The 21,942-nt window shown below is 37.1% G+C and overlaps 1 protein-coding gene across 1 annotated transcript in view; it reads right to left on the bottom strand.

Moving 5' to 3' along the window:
• Window positions 1-21,942, bottom strand: part of MCM6 (minichromosome maintenance complex component 6) — a 46,096-nt gene that overhangs the window by 10,826 nt on the left and 13,328 nt on the right. The window contains exons 5-13 of the mRNA XM_019925505.3: window positions 20,694-20,859; window positions 20,262-20,407; window positions 19,347-19,497; window positions 14,712-14,853; window positions 12,213-12,354; window positions 11,390-11,497; window positions 10,366-10,521; window positions 7,712-7,840; window positions 5,831-5,992 (exon numbers count right to left, since the gene is read on the bottom strand). Of these exons, the coding sequence (XP_019781064.1) occupies window positions 5,831-5,992; window positions 7,712-7,840; window positions 10,366-10,521; window positions 11,390-11,497; window positions 12,213-12,354; window positions 14,712-14,853; window positions 19,347-19,497; window positions 20,262-20,407; window positions 20,694-20,859 (1,302 nt within the window). The remainder of the gene's footprint in view (window positions 1-5,830; window positions 5,993-7,711; window positions 7,841-10,365; window positions 10,522-11,389; window positions 11,498-12,212; window positions 12,355-14,711; window positions 14,854-19,346; window positions 19,498-20,261; window positions 20,408-20,693; window positions 20,860-21,942) is intronic.

Here is a 21,942-nt window from a genome sequence, read left to right as displayed (position 1 = left end):
AAAATCCGACTCTATGCTGTATATGTATATAAGACACACTTAAACTTACTCAGAAATGCCGAAAAATAGTAAAAAGTTAGGCAAAGGTATACCTGTATACCTAACAAAGAAAGCAAGGTGGAGTTCAGGCCAAAAGGCATAAATGAGACAAAGTTAGAGGGTACAAATCTCAATGAAAATATATGTATCAGTTAAGAGAACAACAATATCAGTAAAATAGAATTTATAGGAGAAAAAAGGATAAATACAAAGAGACAATAACTATGTTGGTAGAGAAATAAAACCTATTCATAGGAGACTTTTCTTTTAATTAATTAATTAATTTTTGGCTGCACTGGGTCTTCATTGCTATGTGCAGGCTCTAGTTGCAGCGAGTGGGGGCTACTCTTCATTGCGGCGCCCAGGCTTCTCCCTGCGGTGGCTTCTCTTGTTGCGGAGCACGGCCTCTAGGCACGTGGGCTTCAGTAGTTGTGGCTCACGGGCTCTAGAGCGCAGGCTCAGTCGCTGTAGCTCACGGGCTTAGTTGTTCCACAGCATGTGGGATCTTCCCAGACCAGGGCTTGAACCCTTGTCCCATGCGCATTGGCAGGCGGATTCTCAACCTCTGCACCACCAGTGAAGTCCCCATAGGAGACTTTTAACTTTCAATCTAGAGAAGATACAGTAGACCAAAACACCCGACAAAAAAATAGAAGACCTATGTAACATAATAAGGTAACCTCCCCCTTCACAGATATATAAAATTATATACACTGTAAACAGAGACTAGGCCTTCCATTGAAGTGCTCATGGAACACCTATGGAAATGGGCTCTGGGCTACAAAGCATCCAAAAAACCAAATTCCAAAAAACCAAAAAACTAAATGAGAAACATAGACATCATTTTCTAATCACAATGCAGTAAAATTAAAACAAGCAACCAAAAAAACATTCTAACTGGATATTATTCTAACTGGATATTATTAAACTCTGAAACAACTCTTGGTAGTGGATACTTTTCTAGGAAAATGTAGCTTACCAAAACTGACCCAAGAAGAGATAGAAAATCTAAACAAGACTGACTTCCATGGCAGAAATTAAGAACCATGCACCCAAATTGTATACACTAGACCCAGAGAGTTTTACTTGAGAATTCATATCAGTAAAATAGCAGATAATTTTAATGCAATAGAAAACCATTCTAGAATAGAGAAAAAAGGGGAAAACTTTCAAAAATGTAAATGAAATAACCACGATAATAAAACAGACTGCAAAAACAAATGGAATCAATGTTTTTTATGAGTACTGCTTTAAAAATTCTAAATAACAGCAAACAAGCCAAATGCATTAAAAAAAAGTGGGATTTATTCCAGGAAGGCTTGACATTAGAAAGTCTATTAATTTATTTTTCATTTTAATAGATCCAGGAGAAAAAAAAATCACGATTAACTCTATACACACTAAAAAGACAACTGGCCAAAAAAAAAAATCTTCTTGATAAAAATATTCAAGACATAATAATAAATGTATAGTTCCTATTGATAAAAACACATCGTATCTCAGCCACAGAGCCAATTAGGAACAAGAAAAAAATGTCCAATGTCATAATTATTAGACATTGTATTACAACAGCAAAGGTAAATTAGTGGAAAATATGGGAAAAGATTAAGTTTCTTTTTCAATAAGAATAGAAAGAAAAACATATGCCATTTATCATTTGCAAATAAGAACAAAAATCTGGAAAATCAACAGACTCAACTGAAAAACTACTACAAACAAAAGGCATCAGTATAGTACATAACTAGCATACAGATATCAATAGTTCATATATACACGCAACAACCAGTTAAAATATAAAATGAAAAAAGTCTACCTTCAATACCCACAAAAATAACAAAATATCAAGAAATAAATTCAACAAGAAACATGCAAAAATCATATGAACTTTAAAACCTATTGAGTGAAACAAAAGACATATGTGGAAAAATCTAGAAACAATAAATGCTGGAGAGGGTGTGAAGAAAAGGGAACACTCCTACACTGCTGCTGGTAATGTGAATTGGTACAGCCACTATGGAGAACGGTATGGAGGTTCCTTAAAAAACTACAAATAGAACTACCATATGACCCAGCAATCCCACTACTGGGCATATACCCTGAGAAAACCATAATTAAAAAAGAGTCACATACCAAAATTTTCATTGCAGCTCTATTTGCAATAGCCCGGAGATGGAAACAAACTAAGTGCCCATCATCGGATGAATGGATAAAGATGTGGCACATATATATAATGGAATATTACTCAGCCATAAAAAGAAACGAAACTGAGCTATTTGTAATGAGGTGGATAGTCCTAGAGTCTGTCATACAGAGTGAAGTCAGAAAGAGAAAGACAAATACCGTATGCTAACACATATATATGGAATTTAAGGGAAAAAAATGTCATGAAGAACCTAGGGGTAAGACAGGAATAAAGACACAGACCTACTGGAGAACGGACTTGAGGATATGGGGAGGGGGAAGAGTGAGCTGTGACAAAGCGAGAGAGAGGCATGGACATATATCACTACCAAACATAAGGTAGATAGCTAGTGGGAAGCAGCCGCATAGCACAGGGACATCAGCTCGGTGCTTTGTGACCGCCTGGAGGGGTGGGATAGGGAGGGTGGGAGGGAGGGGGACGCAGGAGGGAAGAGATATGGGAACATGTGTATATGTATGGCTGATTCACTTTGTTGTGAAGCGGAAACTAACACACCATTGTGAAGCAATTGTACCCCAATAAAGATGTTAAAAAAAAAAAAAAGACATAAGTGGAAAGATAATGAGGTCTCTGGTACTCAGAACTGTTAACGAATGTTTGCATTTGTCATTCTAGACACCTGAAAGGAAGGCACTGCTTTAACCTCTTGAACTTAGGCATGGCCATGTTAATTCCTCTGACCAATGAAATGTGACCAGCAGTGTCATGTCATTTCTAGATAGAAGGTTAAGAAATGGCATATGATTCACCTTGTCTTTTCTGTCTTCTGTGATCATGGAAGTGTATGTCAAGAAAGAACCTTTACATCAGCCTGAATTTCTGAGCGATGTGAAGCGCAGAGCCTCTGGCTAACATAAATGAACATGAAGCATGAGCAAAAAAATGTAATTGTTTCTGTTTTAAACAGCTGAGATTTTTATAGTGGCATAATCTAGATTCTAACCGCTATTATGCTTTCTTAGGAAAAATCATCATAAAGAAGTCAATTCTCCATATTAACATATAAATTTAACATGTTCTCAATATCAATAATTTTTTGGGGGGTATACTATTTTTATTTTATTCATATTTAAATTTCACCTCAAATACTGAGCTCAAGTATATGCTGGCCCTATGTTCAGATTTTTGAAATAAAGATAAATGGACAGATAGCTTTAAGGGTGAATGTATTTCATATTTCACAATATATTCAACAATTAGGGAAAATCTAGGGGGTGGTATAATTATATACCTTTATACATTTAGTAGCACAAGTACAGGGAAAAGCCATGCAACTGGAGGAAAAACCCATTTCAGGGCTGAACAGAGAGGTCCTTGAATGCCAACAGAATCTCCCCTTGACTTCAGACAAACCAAGGAGTCTGTCAGTATACAAAAAACACTGAATTCAGGAGCAATAGGACAGGTATTAAGGAATTGGTTCTTGCCAATCAGGATTATGTGGGCCAGTCTGAAGTGAGCAGAGGTGGCTGGAGGCTGGAAATGTTGTAGCTCAAGTTCAGAATCTATAGATTAGAAAAGCAGTCTAGAGACAGAATGGTTAGTGCTTTGTTCAAAAATTCCTGGGTTTTCCAAACAAGTTCCTAGGATGCTTTCCTCAAACAGTGAATATCACTCATCAATAAAAACCAAAACAAAACAAAGCCAGCTGGCTATTAAGTTCACAACAGCCAAAAGAGAACAATGCAGTGGAACATGCATTGGAACAAAAGTGCAACAATGCAGTGGAACAAAAGAGAACATTTAAAATATTGTGGTACTAATGCAAGAGGAGGCTAAGACAGCATAGGAACAGAATTCAGGAAAGAGATCCTAACAAACACAAGAATATATAATAAAAGCATACCAAACCAGTGTGGAAAAGACGGATTGTTCAGTAAGTGGTGTTGGAACAACTAGGAAACTAGCTGAAAAAGAATCAACTGATTTACACCTCACATCTTACAGAAGGATAAATACCAAATGTTTGAATGATTTAAATACAAACAATGAAACCATCTAAATGCTTGAGGAAATCCTGAGAAAATTCTTTTATAATCTTAGAGTGGGGGAGGCCTTCTAATAAAACAAAGTAAAAAGTGAACAAAGAATATGATCATAAAAGGAAGTAGAAATGGCTCTTAAATATATGCAAAAACACTCAATTTTATTCAGGAACTGCATCTGTGTATATATATATGCATATATGTATATTTATTTTATATCATATGCATTTACTACCTATTGAAAAACCAAAAAAAGGAAAGAAAAATCTGTTAGAAATTCTCCAAGACACATCAGTTCTATGAAATTCATTTTAAGAAACATTACAATGAAGAAAAAAAAAAGGTACAAATGTTAGTATGGTTTTTAAGAATTCCCCTCCATCATGGCCTATTCTTTCTCTACAGATTCCACTATATTCCTCCCAATACCCTTCACTCTAAACTTTCCACCTTCACTCTAAAAATTCCTACCAAAATTCTATACACCCTTCAGTGATCCAGTTTAAATGTTGGCATCTCCCCAAACCCTCCACCTTTGTTATGAAATAATTCATTGATCTCTGTACTCTTTGCTGATGACACTCCATCTAATATCGTCTCTCATATTTCACATGCTTAATTAAACATATGTCTTGCTCCCACCAAACTATCAGCAATGGAAGACAGGGGCTCTTTTATTCATCTCCTAACTTACAAAGATGTCCACTAAATGTCAGGAGAATCAAAGAATAACAAGTAAGACAGTGTGAAAGTATTTTGTAAACAGTAAAGTACCACATCAGAGAATTTGAAAAATTAGACAAAAGGAAAAAAGCCAAAAAATGAAATCTATGAGATAGAAATGGTGAATGAAGTAAGAACAGTGGTTACTTCTGGGGAAGGAAGGGTGCAAGGGAACTTTTTAGGATGATGTAAACCTTCTTTGTTATAAGCTGAGTGGCCACAAGGGTGTACGTAAAAAGTCAAAGCTGTACATTTTTCTCTATGTGAATTATACCTCAATCATACTATTAAGAAAAACAGCCAAACTCCTTCCTCAAACAAAATCTTACACTGTCTAAAATATAAAGCTAGATAAAAGCAGAGCTTGTTTGCTTGAAGCAGAGATGAGGGCATCCTTCCACTCTGCCCCCCATTTACTCCCTAAATACCCACTGACATGTACCTGTAGAACCCAGGGCTCAAAGAACAATTTAATATACACATGTTATACAAAGGAGAATTCCCTTATTAGGAGACTGGAGGCTACATTATCATATCTGCATCCCCTCCCACAGGCCTAGCACATTGTAGGATTTAAACAAATTTTCCTTGAATGAATGGCATTAATCTTGAACTCACCTCTATATGTATGTACTCTATAATCTATGTCATGATTATCTCATTATCATTAATCTAACTACTACATTCAAAAAATGGTTGACAGCAACATTCTTCAAGGGGAAAACCCCAGGGTCAGGGGTCATGTATCCTATGAGCACTCAATAGTCATATAAAAATAAATCTGCAACTAATGCTAGTATGTCTTATACCAAACATAAAAACAGCTTGTAAGCCAACAAATCAATTTCTCTTTCCCATTATGTTAGAGTGACTTTGATACCTCATCACAGCAGTGCATCCGAGCCATTGCTTCAGAGAGACGGATCATGCTCTCAAGCTGTCGCACTGTAATCCTCCATGAAGACTTGGTTACTCCAGAACCATCCCTCTGGCGGAGGCGTTTATACTGTTCCACAATGAAGTCCTCCGACTCTTTAGAAATCTGTTCCAGAGTATCAGTGAAGTCAGAGCATTTCTACTTAATGGGAGCAGCTTTAAACATTAAGTTTAAGAGCCTTCCAGGTGAAGATACTCTGGGGAAACTAAGAAGGTCAAAACTTTGAAACCAATGACAAGAAATTAATACTGAAATGCCTTTCAAAAGAAACTAATACAAAGGAGGACTATGAATTCCATGTACTAATTTTATGAATAGGAAGACAGTAGAGTTAGTATTTAAGCAAATGACCATTTCTAAACAATGTATACTTTTATACCCAACATGCGAAAGCTCATTAAACAGATTACTGCTCAGGCTATTCTTGAGGCTCAGTTAATTAACTTATGCAGTCTTTGGGAAAAAGAAAAGTCAATATATATAATACTGCCCCCTATCAGTGGCTTCACGTTCTGTGGTTTCAGTTACCTGTGGTCACCTGAAGTCTGAAAATATTAAACAGAAAATCCCAGAGATAATTTATAAGTTTTAAATTGTGCACCATTCTGAGAAGTGTGATGAAATTTTATGCTGTCCAATGTCCCATCTGGGACAAGAATCATCCCTTTATCCAGTGTATCCACACTGTATATGTTACCTGCTTATTAGTCACTTAGTAGCCATTTTGGTTATCAGATCAACTGTTAGGGTAACATAGTGCTTGTGTTCAAGTAACCCTTATTTTACTTAATAATGGCCTCAAAGTGCAAGAGTAGTAATGCTGGCAATTCAGATATTCTCTTATTGTGCCTAACTTATAAACTGAACTTTATCACAGGTATGTACGTATAGGAAAAAACATCGTACATATAGGGCTTGGTACTATCTGTGGTTTCTGGCATCCACTGGGGGTCTTGGAACATATCCCCTACTGTATATATACCTTATTATTAGTTAAATAATAACAACAAAATGAGGCATTCTAAAGAATACTGTTTTTCAGAGCAAGGAACTAAGCATATTAAGGAAGCATGCCAAAGTCAAGAGGGACCAGCGTAGTCATGGAGAATAAATGCCTCTGCAAACAAAAGTGCTTTACCCTTCCCTTGGGACAGTGAGAGTCAATCCCAATATTAAGTGAAGGTGATAGATAATTAAAATCTAAGCATAACTCCCAAAAGTCAAGCCAGAAAGAGTGTAAAAACCTCAACCAGAATCAAACAATTTTTTTTTTGTACTCTACTTTAGGAAAATGTCAAAAAAAATGCATTATGGAGGTTTATCTTAAAAATAAATGTCCAAGTGAGCACCCTGGATCCTGTATTGTAAAAGTTACTCATGTTCATTACAATAACCTAGAGGAATACAAGCTTCCCTCAGAGACAGATTTGAGAGCATTCAGTAGACTACTGATTTAAACACATGCAGTTTTAAGATTCTTAGGAATAATGGTTGAAATAAAAGGATATCCTACATTATTTGGTTATTCAAAACTGTTCACCCATAAAAATCTTTTTATTATACCTAAAAAGTTAAAGAAATTGAACTTTTCAGACTTTTAAAAAATTCCCTTTCTCAAGTCTCTCTGAGGAAACAAACTGTTCTCAAAAAAAACCAAAAACAAACCAGAAAACCCAAACCAAAATCAAACCAACCAACTAACCAACCAAATGACCTTAAACACCCAAACAAGTCAGGTTCAGTTAATTTCCATACAACGCTTTTGTTTAAATGCCACTTTCATATACTTATTATGCCCAATTACAGTACAAAAGGGCAGGTTACCTTGGGCTTAAACTGTCTTGCAAAAAGAAGATACCTCCTGATATCATCAAGGGAATACACACGATCAATTGATTCTTCAATTCTTGAATGCAAGTCTACTATTCGCCTGGCGATAGCATAGTCTGTAACCTAATTCAAAATAAGAAAGTCATTTTAATCAGTTATAGTAATATCCACTCCAGACTATCCCAGGCATTAAGAAATTTTTTATAGCTAACAACAAGCTCTAATATGCCACCATAAGATGTATTAATGGGTTCAAGTTTCTGATGAAAATTTAGTACCACATCCAAAATCAAAAGTTTAAATGTATACCTTTGCCCTACTCTAAGACTATTCCTGAAGGAATTTACTGACTTTAATATGGCAGAAATAAGATTTCTAGGGCCCTAAGTGTGTCTAGAAGCATTAATTCATGCAACCCTCACAAAAAATTTACTAGGTAGATAATTATTACCCCCATTTTACAGATGAATAAATTGAGGCCTGGAAAGATTAAGTAACTTGTCCACACAGTTAGTAATAGAGCAAGGATTTGAAGAGTCTAATTTCAGAGTCCATCCTCCTAGCCACTACATTACGTTGCCGCTTATGAACATACGAATGATGATCATCACAGAACCGTTATTAACATTGAAAACAATAAAATCACACTAAAAATATGCAATACTCTCAAATAGTACAGAAAAAAAAAGTAGAGATACACAGCAAATGGTAAAGCAAACAGGGCAAAAAGTTAATGTGAACTGAATAAAGGGTATATGAGTATTATATGCACTATTATATTTCCTGCAACTTTTCTGTAAGTTTGAAATTATTTCTAATTAAAAAGCTAAAAAACTAATTTAGTAAATTATATATAGACAGAAATATATGAAAATCAGACAATGCCCAACAATGGGGAGGAGGGGACTGGGTTAAACATTTATATAGATTTGTGAAGGAAAAGAACCAAACCCAAACATAAAAAACGAAAACCCTCTAAACATTCACATTAATGGGAGGCAAATTTTATCTAGATGAATTTAAAATTTTGCCGTAAGCAAGAGGTATGCATTGTACTTAATGTACTGTAGGACCTCCATGCTCAGCAATTAAAAGTACAGTACAACATGACCTTCTACAGAAGGTCATTTTGTACTTCTGTGCACATCTGAGATGTGCAATGTTGTTAAATATTTAAGTCTAAGTATAAATAACTCTAATACTGACATGTTAGAATGTAAGTAAATCTGCAGTTTTTTAAAAAAATTTTCTTTTATTTATTTATTTATTTATTTATGGCTGCATTGGGTCTTTTTTGCTGCGCGCAGGTTTTCTCTAGTTGCAGCGAGAGGGGGCTACTCTTCATTGAGGTGGCTTCTCTTGTTGTGGACCATGGGCTCTAGGTGTGCGGGCCTCACTAGTTGTGGCTCACGGGCTCTAGAGCAGAGGCTCAGTAGTTACGGCGCACGGGCTTAGTTGCTCCACAGCATGTGGGATCTTCCCAGACCAGGGCTCAAACCCGTGTCCCCTGCATTGGCAGGCAGATTCTTAACAACTGTGCCACCAAGGAAGTCCCTAAATCTGCAATTTTATATTCAATCTTAACACTCTTACACAATTAGGAAAAAAAATGTGACACATGCAATAATTTGATAGGAAGACAGAGGAAGACAAATGACTCAATTTGAAAAAAAAAGAAAAAGAAAAATTTGTTTGGAACCCCAATTCTTTTCAACCTTAATGAAAGAACAAAAACAAAAATCTAATAAAAATCATGGGCTTCCCTGGTGGCGCAGTGGCTGAGAATCCGCCTGCCGAAGCAAGGGACACGGGTTCGTGTCCCGGTCTGGGAGGATCCCACATGCCATGGAGTGGCTGGGCCCGTGAGCCATGGCCACTGAGCCTGCGCGTCCAGAGCCTGTGCTCCGCAACGGGAGAGGCCACAATAGTGAGAGGTCCGTGTACCGCCAAAAAAAAAAAAAAAAAAAAAAAAACCTCTTAAAGAGTATGGTTGGGAATTAACTGAAATACTGTTTTTTTGAGAATTAAAAAACAGTAACAAGGGGACTTCCCTGGTGGTCCAGTGGTTAAGAATCTGCCTTCCAATGCAGGGGACGCGGGTTTGATCCCTGGTCAGGGAACTAAGATCCCACATGCCGTGGAGCAACTCAGCCTGCGCGCCACAACTACTGAGCTCGCATGCCACCACTACTGAGCTTGTGTGCCTCCATTAGAGATCCTGAGTGCCACAAACTACAGAGCCCACATGCCCTGGAGCCTGTGCACCAAAACTAGAGAAGAGAAAACCTGCATGCCACACTAGAGAGAAGCCTGTGCAACACAACAAAAGATCCCACGTGCCGCAACTAAGACCCAGTGCAGCCATAAATAAATAAGTAAATAAGTAATAAATCTTTAAAAAAAACAAAACAAAAACAGCAACAAAACCAAAAAACTTGATATTCAACACAATTAAGCAGAACAAGCAATTCAAGTGATTTTCAGTTGCTTAATAAACCCCTGTCCAATCCTGTGCCACTCTGAGAGAAATGAAAGGTCAGTGACAACACATGCACCAGTTCTTCAGGAGTACATCCTCCAGGCTTGTCTCACTCAATTACTCAAACTGGAAATAATAAAGGAAGCTCAGAGCGATAGCTCATAGTTACCTCATTACATTCATCCACAAGTATAAAGAAGAGATCAAATCGGGACATGATAGGAGCTGACAAGTTTATATTCTGTTTCAATGATTTTGATCTGTCATAGTGTCCACTGATTGGGTTTGCTGCTGCCAAAATGGATGTCCTGGCATTTAGAGTAGCCTGACCACAAAAGGAAAAATCGTGACAGGTTTAAAAAGACAACTGTAATGGCATATGACAAAATGCTCAACCTCATTCATAATGAACTAAATGCAAACCAAAAGAATAAGATATCATCTTTCACCCAGTGAATCATCAAAATTAAAGTCTGATAATATATAGCAACAGGTACTCCCATATGATGTTGATGGTATGATGTGCACACCCTTTAAGCCAGCAATTTCTTACTAAGAATTTATCTTGCAGCTAGGTACAGGAAGATATGTACAAGGATGTTTACAATATTGTTTGTAATACTAAAGGCTGGAAATGACCTGAATGTCACTCTTCTTTATAAGAGTCTAATGAGCCAAACTGGGGTATGTACAATTGAAAATCATGGAGTAATAAAAAGACAAGTGGATCTAATATATACTGGTATAGAAAGATTACCAAAATAAAATTATGAAGTTAAATGAACAAGGAACAAAACTGTATGTGTATTATGCTTATTTATGATAAAATATTCCTAAAAGGGACATAAACTCAGCAGATACTTCTGAGAATCTATTGGTGCTAGGAGTTGGAGGGGAAGATTTTTTTTTTAACTTACGGTTTAAAGTATTGCTTACATTTTTCTTAACTATTTGAATGTATTACTTTTATTTTTAAAGTTTGATTTCTCTCTAATGCTAGTTACAATATTGTACTTATTATTTTCATTTAAATAATCCATCGACTTGATTAATAATCCTCAAGGCTGTGTTTTCCGTTTCAGTAAACTGCATTTCATGTTGAAGTAATGCATTTTATCCAAGTGATCGTCTAGAGCTACATTAATCTACAAGGCTAAGGCAAGATGCAATGGAACAGAAGTGGACACACGTACCTTCACTCCTGCTTTAGTGATGGAGATGGTCTGCTGTTCCATAGCTTCGTGAATAGCAACTTGATCCCGCACCTCCATCTTATCAAATTCATCAATACAACACACACCCTGTAACCAAACAAACCTAGCATAAGAAACTGCCTTTCAGATGTCAAACGGCAAGGAAACTCAAAGTTTGCTACCACAGAGACCTTTCAGTTCTTTTAAACAACTAAGATAGGTAAGTAAGCAATCCTAACTCCCTCTACTAGAATAAGATAGTACAATAGTTCCCAGAGCTCGAGGGAACCATACTCTTTTGACTCATTTTAAACCAAGAGTGAAACTAAAAACATGCAGTTACTTATTGCACTTTTATTCAACATCAAAACCTTGTATAAATCTCAGGGTCAAAATATTCTGGGTTACTACCTCAGTGTTGACTTTAGTCTGGGAAAGTGAAGGATGGAGTTGGAACATAATGTTTATAAGTATATATAGCTACAATTTACACGCATTCACAGAGCTAACTGATCTATGACAAATACATGCAAAATGCAATAGATATACTCATAGATGTGTCACAGTCTAGAAAGGAAAACTGCTGAGAAGTACTAGTCACAGCAAACACACAAGCTCAGGGCAAGTAATACGTTCTAGAGAAGTTCAGAAAGTGCTAATTAATGATGACAATCCCAATTTCTAGATTAATAAAACCATGAATTATTTACTAAAAGTACTTATTAAAAAGAGGACATCTCCTTAATAGGAACGTATAGGCCTTTATTGATAGGGATGGGGATATTCTGATTTCTTTATATCCAAGAGGGTAAAACGTTCTTACATTATCAGCCAGCATCAAAGCTCCAGCCTCAATGACAAACTCATGAGATTCTTCATCTCTCACAACAGCTGCTGTTAAGCCAGCAGCACTGGATGCTTTGCCACTGGTATAGACAGCTCTGGGACTGAATTCCTCCACGTGCCTGTTCAAGGTTATCATATTCATTAATATATGACTACAAAGCAACCTTTTCAGGATTATCAGCTGGTTATGGCTTATGTCAAGTAAGAATTTAAATTTCTAAAAGAACATTTGAAAGAGGCATTAAGAAAAAAAGCAATTCATAAAGACACATGCCATAGACCAAAGAGAAAGCCTTTTCTCCTTTGGTCTTTTAAATAGGTCAAATCCATTCCTGTTAAAGGAAGATGAAGTTCATACATGGCAAAAACAATAATAAACAGTTCAGCAAAAATGATCTATTAGAAGGCCTTGCACTTAAAATGAAAACAAACAAAAAACAAAACAAAACAAACAACTACAACGAAAAAAAGAAAAGAAAACAAAACAAGATGGGACATTTATTCCAAAAAGGCAAGGCTGGTTTAACATCTAAGAATCAATAACATGCCATATTAAAAAATGATAAGAACCACCTTAACAGATGCAGAAAAAGCATGTCAAAAAATCTAATGGCCATCATGATAAAAACTCAACTAACTAGAAGAGAATTTCCCTCAATCTGGTAAAGGGCATCTATGAAAACCCACAGCTAACATCATACATAATGGTAAAAGGCTGAATGCTTTCCCCCTAAGAGCAGGAACAAGATTTAGGGGTCTGCTCTTGCCACTTCTATTCAACATTATACTGAAAGGTTCAGCCAGGGCAACTAGGCAAGAAAAAGTCACCCAGATTTGAAAGAAACAACAACTATCACCATTTGCAGTTAACATGATCTTGTCGACAGAAAATCCTATGAAATCCACTATAAGAGTTAGAACTAATAAGTCAGTTCTTGCGATGCTGCAAGATAAAAGATCAGTAATTGTATTTCTACACACTTGCATTAAACAACCCAAAAATTTAACTAAGAAAACAGTTCCATTTACAATAGCATCAAAAAGAATAAAATACTTAGAAATAAGTTTAATAAAAGAAGAGCAAGCTTATACCCTGAAAACTACAAAACATTATTGAAAAATTAAAGAAGACCACGATATCCCATGTTAATGGATCAAAAAACTTAATATTGTTAAAAAGCAAACATAATCGTGTACAATACTGTTCAGAGGCAACACTGCAGTACATCTTTCTGTGGTGGTGGTGGGAGAGGTGGGAGGCAGGGGCAGAGGAAATGAGAAAAAAAGAGAATTCTCTTAACATAGGACTATTACCTTCAAATCTAGAACTCAGTCCCTGATATACTTGAAGGAAATAGTATTTAATTATAAAACTTCAACTAAAAATGTTTCAGCTTCTAGAACATTTCCATGTTAAAAATTTCCCAGACAAATAAAGGAAAGGCAGCTTGATATAGTATGAAGACCACATGCTTGGCAGTCAAAATGCTAAGTTCTAATATTCATGGCTTAGAGGCACTTGTCAGCTCTATGCAGTTAGGCAAATTACTGAGGCTCAGAGAAGTTTTGATTGCCTCCCTAAAAGAAGAGAATAATATTACATGCCTGTCTGGATGCTGGTAGGATAAGACATAACACACACACACACACACACACACACACACACACACAGACACAGACACAGACACACACACACATACACACACACACACACACACACAGCACCAAGAACACAGCAAGTGCTCAAAAACTGGTTGCTCTTATCTTGACCTCTAAGTTTCTTAAAAGTTTGAAAGTAAGCAAGTGTTTTATTATAGCTTTTAAAAATAAGCAAAAATTGCTAAAGTAGTACTCATACTGATAGGTTTAGCATAAAATGTCTCATCTTTATCACACTGTTTTTGGAAAGAGTGTCCTCTTTAAGAACCTTAAGGATGTTTGTATTCTTAATCTCAGCAATCCTATGCCTAGGAATTTATCCAAAGGAAAATAATAAAATAAAAACTTATACACATTATGATGTTCACTGTATTTGACTATTAAAATAAATTACTGTTAAATTGTCTAATATCAGGCTAGGGGAATGATTTTGTAAGTTATACCAACAAAAAACAACAATCATGAAAATAAAGAAATATGGAAAAATATTTAGGGTAAATTAAAATTATGTATGCTGTGACTTACAACCATGAGAATATATATTCATATATTCAAAGACTTTTACACAAAGATTAAAAAAATTCTATGTGGGACTGGAATTACAGACAATTTTTCCCTATTCCCCAAAATTGTAAAATGTTCTTACATTCTACTTAACAAATTAAGGTGTACTTAACCTAAGAGAGTTATATATTCAACAGTCATAATTTATACTCCTGCTCCGGTAAGGGCACACTGACTGCATTCTTGGTAGCACAGAAAGCCTGGAACTACGCATATTGTTTTCTCTGCTGTACTATCTCAGGCAAACACTTACTTGAGAAACTGGCTCTTAGCTGTACTTGGGTCACCAACAATGCAAACATTTATGTCCCCTCGAAGAGAGGTTCCTTCCCCTGTTGTCTTTGGAACACCACCAAAGAGCATCAGCAAGATACCCCGTTTTACTTCGTCATTGCCTGAAATGAAAATCCAAGGTATTTTTCAACATGAGGTTAAACAATTTCACAGGAAACTACAAAGGCATATTTACCAACCAAAAGAGCAGAGACCGCTGAAGAAAAGCTAAGACTAGAGTAAAAATATATGGTTCTTGTCCTGTGAATGTAAAGTCACCCAGTCACTGTCCTAATGTCTTCACCTAATCACAGATGGCAATGCTCACCATTCTAAGAGCCTCTCCTTGTCCGTAAGTCCTACTTCGTAAACAAAGCCTTTCCCCATGTCACAGTCCTCAAATATCTCTCCCCATAAATAAACTATGTCCACTACAGCCTACCACATTTGCTAGTTCTTTCTACAGGCAAGTCTTACAGCTCTACCAAGAGTTTGAGGAAATGGTCCATGACTTACTTCTTTTGTATCAGGTACAGTGACCCATGCTGAATATAAATACAAGCTAATTGAACTGATATGGATTAGATAAGATGCTGAATGTGATTTACAGCTACTTCTGAGAACTGTTTATAAATGCAATATAAGAAGGAAATGCACAATTAAAAAAAAAAAGACAACACCAGATTTTTAGAAATGTGATACCAGAAGAAACATTTTTCCATTTTAGTTATTATGACTTTCTGTGAATTCCATCAACAAAGTGCTAGGTACATTTATACAAAACACTCCTTAAAAGCAAAAAATTAAAAATCCAATCCAAAAACAAAATTTCTCTGACTCATAACCTATATGAAACAAATGTGTTGGAGGTGTGGTAGTTTTAAAATGGCCCACAAATTATTTGATAATCCGCTTTTCTAGATGGAGCTTAATTCTTCTCTCCTTAAGTGTGGCTGGGCTTAGCAACTTGCTTCCCACAAATAGCCTATGGTAGAAGTGAAGGTGTCTTAACTTCTGACACTAGGTCCTGAGAAGCACTTTGCTTCCTCCTTGCTCTGCTCTCTTGGATTGCAGGCTCTGGGGGAAGCCAGCTGCTGTGTTGTGAGGACACTGAACCAGCTCAATGGAAGAGACCCATGTGGCAAGGAACTGAGGCTTCCAGCTGACAACTAGCACTAACATAAGCAGTGAGTAAGCTCCCTCGTCAGTGGATTCTCCAGCCCAAGTCAAGCCTTCAGATGACTGCAGCCCCAGATGACGTCTTGGCTACAAACTCATCAAAGACTGAGCCGGAACCACCTAGCTAAGTCTCTCTCAAATTTCTGACCTATAGACTTTATGAGATAATGTTTGTTGTTTCAAGCCATGAAGTTTTGGTATAATTTGTTATGTAGCAACAGTTTAGTTTACAGGGGAATGGAGCAACATAAAATTTGACACCTACTCATTATAAGGGAGGACACTCTAAAATCCACAAAAGATTATTAACATAAAAGAATTTCAGTTCAATTTCATTGACCAAATATTTAAGTAGAAAAAAAGGTTAATTTTCAATGATTAAAAATATATACCTAGGGACTTCCCTGGTGGTCCAATGCTTAAGAATCTGCCATCCAATGCAGGGGACGCGGGTTCAATCCCTGGTCAGGGAACTAAGATCCCACGTGCCACAGTGCAACTAAGCCCGTGCACCACAACTAGAGAGCCTGGATACCACAACTACTGAGCCTGCATGCTCTAGAGCCCGTGTGCCACAACTAGAGAACCCACACACACCACAACTAGAGAGAAGCCCGTGCACTGCAATGAAGAGCCCACACAACACAATGAAAGATCCCGCGTGCCGCAACTAAGACCCAATACAGGCAAATAAATAAACAAATAAATATTTGTAAAAATCCCAATAGCTTAAAAATATATGTATATACCTAAGAGAAATACCCATAATCTTTTTTTTTTTAAAAAGATGTTGGGGGTAGGAGTTTATTAATTAATTTATTTATTTTTGCTGTGTTGCATCTTTGTTTCTGTGCGAGGGCTTTCTCTAGTTGTGGCAAGCGGGGGCCACTCTTCATCGCGGTGCGCGGGCCTCTCACTATGGCGGCCTCTCTTGTTGCAGAGCACAGGCTCCAGACGCGCAGGCTCAGTAGTTGTGGCTCACGGGCCTAATTGCTCCGCGGCATGTGGGATCCTCCCAGACCAGGGCTCGAACCCGTGTCCCCTGCATTAGCAGGCAGATTCTCAACCACTGCGCCACCAGGGAAGCCCCAAGTACCCATAATCTTATGAATTCTTGCCATAACTCCAACTGAATGCGGAAGATAAGGATGGAAAAAACAAGGGTAAAGCATGAGGCCTGAAAATTTAGTCAAATCCTCAACACACAAGGGGATTTAATGAAGTGAGCAGCTAGTAACCAAGAGCTAAGAAAATATGAAAGAAGAAACCACAAGCTATAGGAATAGTAATATAGCCAAAAAACATCAAGAAATCTCTCTCCACCATGAAAACTAAAAAGAAAAATGAGATCAGGATATTAATCTGGCATATTAGAGTATACTTAAGTGCAGTTCTATCCTAAAGCCAGAAAAAAAGACTAAATGACCTTTTTTTTTTAAAAAAAAAAAAAAACTATGGTAGAGGGCTTCCCTGGTGGTGCAGTGGTTAAGAATCCGCCTGCCAATGCAGGGGACACGGGTTTGAGCCCTGATCCAGGAAGATCCCACATGCTGTGGAGCAACCAAGACTGTGTGCCACAACTGCTGAGCCTGCACTCTGGAGCCCGCAAGCCACAACTACTGAGCCTGTGTGCCACAACTACTGAAGCACGTGTGCCTAGAGCCCGTGCTCTGCAACAAGAGAAGCCACCGCAATGAGAAGCCTGCATGCCACAACTAGAGAAAGCCTGCGCATAGCAATGAAGACCCAATGCAGCGAAAAATAAATAAATAATAAAAATTTAAAAAAACTGGTAGAGTGACGAGGGCTTGGCGATGGCCGCCCTGCAGGCGCACAAACGGCTGTCGGGAGGCTGCTGTGTGGCGGCCGCTGAGACCTTCTCTGTCTGAGCCACAGTTCCTGAGTCCGGGGTCCCGTTTCCCGGAACCTTCAGATTTAAAGTACTACATGAAAATGAAAAGAAAGGTGGTGTATGCTGCCAGCAGGCTGAGATTGGGTGCTAATGAGGAAGTCTTCATTTTAAAGGAAGATTATGAAAGAAGATGAAAACTAAGATTGCTACAGGTTTGAGAACAAGAAAGAGATATTGCTTTACAAATAAGAGAAGATATAAAACAGAGAAGAAATCAGCAACTCACTCGTTTGGCAGAAGAACTAAGGACAGAATGGGAGGAATCACAAACTCAGAAAATAAAGAACTTGGAAAAACTGTATTTGGCAAGTTTAAGAAATATGGGAGAGGGGCATCAACAAGCCAAAGAAAATGTAAGTGAGCACTTATTTGACTACCTGCCTGTGGTAGTGATACTTGTTAAAAGTAGATTACAGTTGTTAGACACTTATAAAAATGTTTTCATGGGCTTCCCTGGTGGCGCAGTGGTTGAGAGTCCGCCTCCCAATGCAGGGGACACAGGTTCATGCCCCGGTCGGGGAAGATCCCACATGCCGCGGAGTGGCTGGGCCTATAAGCCATGGCCGCTGAGCCTGCGCTTCCAGAGCCTGTGCTCCAAAACGGGAGAGGCCACAGCAGTGAGAGGCCCGCGTACCACAAAAAAAAGAAAAAAAAAAAAATGTTTTCATGTATAGAATTTGCTGCGGGCAGTCCGAACTTTTCTGTAAATTTAATATAATTTAAGAATTCTGCTAGGTTCATTTCCTAGTAAGAGTCATGTCAAGAATAATCTATTTCCAATGATGTTTAAGTTAACATTATTCTCTAACAAATTTATGGTTACCAAAGGGGGAAGGTGGGGGGGATAAATTAGGAAGTTGGGATTAATATATACACAGTACTATATATAAAATAGATAACCAACAATGACCTAGTGGATAGCACGGGAAACTATACTCAATATTTTGTAATAACCTATAAAGGAAAACAATCTGAACAAGAATATATATATGTATATAACTGAATCACTGTGCTGTATACCTGAAACTAACACAACATTGTAAATCAACTATACTTCAATTAAAAAAACCAAACATTATTCTCTTCCAGTCCTTAACTATCTGTGTAAATAAAATAGTAACCTTCAGGAAAAAAAAAATTGTGGTAAAATATACACAACTTTTAAGTGGTCCAGTGGAATTAAGTACATTCATTATCTTTTATAACCATCACCCCTATCCATTTCTAGAACTTTTCATCATCCCAAACAGAAACTCTATCCATTAAACAACAATTCCCTATTTCCCTCCTCACCAGGTAACCTCTTTCTACTTTCTTTCTCTGTGAATTTACCTGTTTTAAGTACCTCATTTTAAGTGGAATTGTATAATATCTGTCCTTTTATAAATGACTTTTTAAAACCCCTTCTAAACCCACTAAAAAACTTTCATAACCTGACTTTTGTGTTTTAAGAAGTCACATGTTGCTGTTTTATAATCATTATTTTGATTTCAAGTTTATGCCACAAATGGATAGAACTCTTACCATGTATAGTAGGGAACAGGCTTGTACAAAGATTGTGGTATAGATTTTTATCTTGACTCATTTCAAACACTTTCTCCCACTCCTTCACAGTCATTTGGTTCTTAATGCTCTCAGCTGTCTGTTCCTCATCTCGGAGCTCTTTTCCTCCGAACTGAGGGGTGGAGAAGAAAGGAAAAAAATAGTAGTATAGAAACAGTCAAAATAATGTGAAAGAGAAGAAACATCACCACAAACGAAATATAGCCTGGGAGGTCAACTTCAGAATCTGCTGACTGTAAAGGTTTTTAAAAAAAATCTCCTAACCAGTATGGCCTAAGTTAAGATACTGAAGAGCTTGTCATTTGTCCAGTGATTTAAAAAAAACAAAAAAAGCTACCACTATTGTTTTGTATTGCTATCTAAATGAATCTAGATGCTCATGAGATGAGCCATAATAAAATGTTAATCACTGATATGAAGATGAAAATGAAGAAACAGTACATTATGTTCACCACTCATTTTCCAAACTTTTCCTCACTGCTTTCCCCTCCTGGAACAAAATCAAGCTCTGAAGAACTACAATACCTGGGGTCGATCACTCTCAGAAAGAGCAGTATACTATACTTCCCAGATACTAAATTTTTCTACTTGTACTTTCTCGAGGAACGTGACAGAGGAACTTTAACAATTAAAAACAGAAAAACAAAAACAGAAAAACCACTATGAATAATAATAGTACCAATGCTCTTAAAGCATTGAGCTCTTATGTACAAAAATAAATAAGACTTTTCCTTAAGATCGGGAAGACAGACATGAAAAAATCTGGTTTTAAAACTAAAGAACAAATCTCAACCCAACCCTGTTTTTAACACTGAGTTTGCGGCAGCCTCAGGGGATGCCTTTCTTAAGCTCTGCCATTCTACTAAGAAGACTCACCCTCGGGTTGGTTGGTGCAACACAACAGGCAAGAAAGACCAGCCTGTATGAAAGATCCCTAACACCAAGTGCCCGGAGCCCTCGAATGCCTTCTGTCTCATATCCATCAACACCACTGACACGGTAATTAGTTTCTGCACGTGCTCCTGAAACAATGAATGATAGACTGTTTCACAGCTCAAATACTGAAGGTGCTGAGAATCAAAACTGCTCAGATAAATGAAACCTATAAATGCAAATATTTCAGTTAGGCTTTGAAATTTTTCAGAACAGTAGCTTTTATAGCAAACCAATTTGTTTTTACTCTCATCATAGTTCCTTGCTCACCCTCTGATTGGTAGCCAAAAATAAGACAAGGAAGACGCAAGAAGCTAGATACTCTGCAGTTCGGGTAACTGAGAATTTGTTAAATTTGAGCCACAGATTACTGACCTGGTATGCTAAGCTTAGACACGTCAGGCACAACAATCAGCGTCCCTGTAAAGTCACACTTGTCACCAGCTTGAGCTGACTCCACAGCTTCAGCCCTCAAGATCACTTCTAAACTGCGAGGGATACTCCCTCGAGGAAGCTCAGCTTGAGTCTCTTGAATACGAACCTGTAACAAAGACAAATAAATTGCCAAGGATGAGAAGAGATCTATTTCAAATGCCATGCAATCTAAATTAAATGCCACAAATATCGACATATACTAAATTATCTTACTAGTTTGCAGACTTCTGACATGTGCCAACATTCATCTTAAAAATTCTCTACCATAAAACTTTCAATTTGGTAAGAGATTACATCTACTTAAAAACTTCAAGTTCACTTTTACTGTCATTAAACAACATGTATTTTTTTCTTTGTTCAAACTGACTTTAAATAATTGTTCTGTGTTCCATCTTCCTCTAAATTGTCAGGGAAATTTTATGAAAAATTTCACATCTTTTATACCCTCCACCTCAACACAACTGTTAACATTACTTAAGACACACATATTTTTACTGTATTATTTGAAAGAAGTTGCAAAAATCAAGATACTTCACCCCTAAATATTTTAGCACTCACCTCTTAAGAATAAAGACAGTCTCCTATGTAACCACAATACCATCAATCACACCAAGAGATTTAAATATTTAATTCCATAATGACTTCTTTATCTAGTCCATCTTCAAATTTCCCCAGTTGTCAAGAATGTCCTTTATTACAGCTGTTTTTTCCCCCCCAAACCAAGACCCAACCTAAATTCATATTTTGTATTTGGTTGTTATATCATGTTCTTTATCAAATATAAAGCATCTTTTACCCAAAGTTGTTGGTAAGAACACATGTTTCCTATAAACCAAGTATCAGAATAAAACAAGAAAACTAAGTAAGGACTAAAAACTGAATTTAATATAAATTATTTATTTTAGTCTGGTACTCATTCTCCAGTGCTTGAGCTGCTGCAGCTTTTCTCTTTGCATATATCAGAGTTACTAAGCCCTGAAGAGCTTTAGCCCCTTCATTCTTACTGCTACCATCCAACTCTTGCCCAGTTACTACAACTGCCTATTAGTCTCTTGTTAAATACCACACACAGTTGTCTCATTAATCTTCCTTTAAAATTCACATCATCTGAAAACTTATCCCCTTGCTTATCAAGATAGGTCCAACCTTCTCAATCTGAGATTTAAGGCTCCAAGTACTTCCATGCTTC

The sequence above is a fragment of the Tursiops truncatus genome, chromosome 7, assembly GCF_011762595.2.
Source record: "Tursiops truncatus isolate mTurTru1 chromosome 7, mTurTru1.mat.Y, whole genome shotgun sequence".
Lineage (NCBI taxonomy): Eukaryota > Metazoa > Chordata > Mammalia > Artiodactyla > Delphinidae > Tursiops > Tursiops truncatus.
Note: the sequence above shows the minus strand (reverse complement) of the source record. Positions and strands in the feature narration are given on the sequence as shown.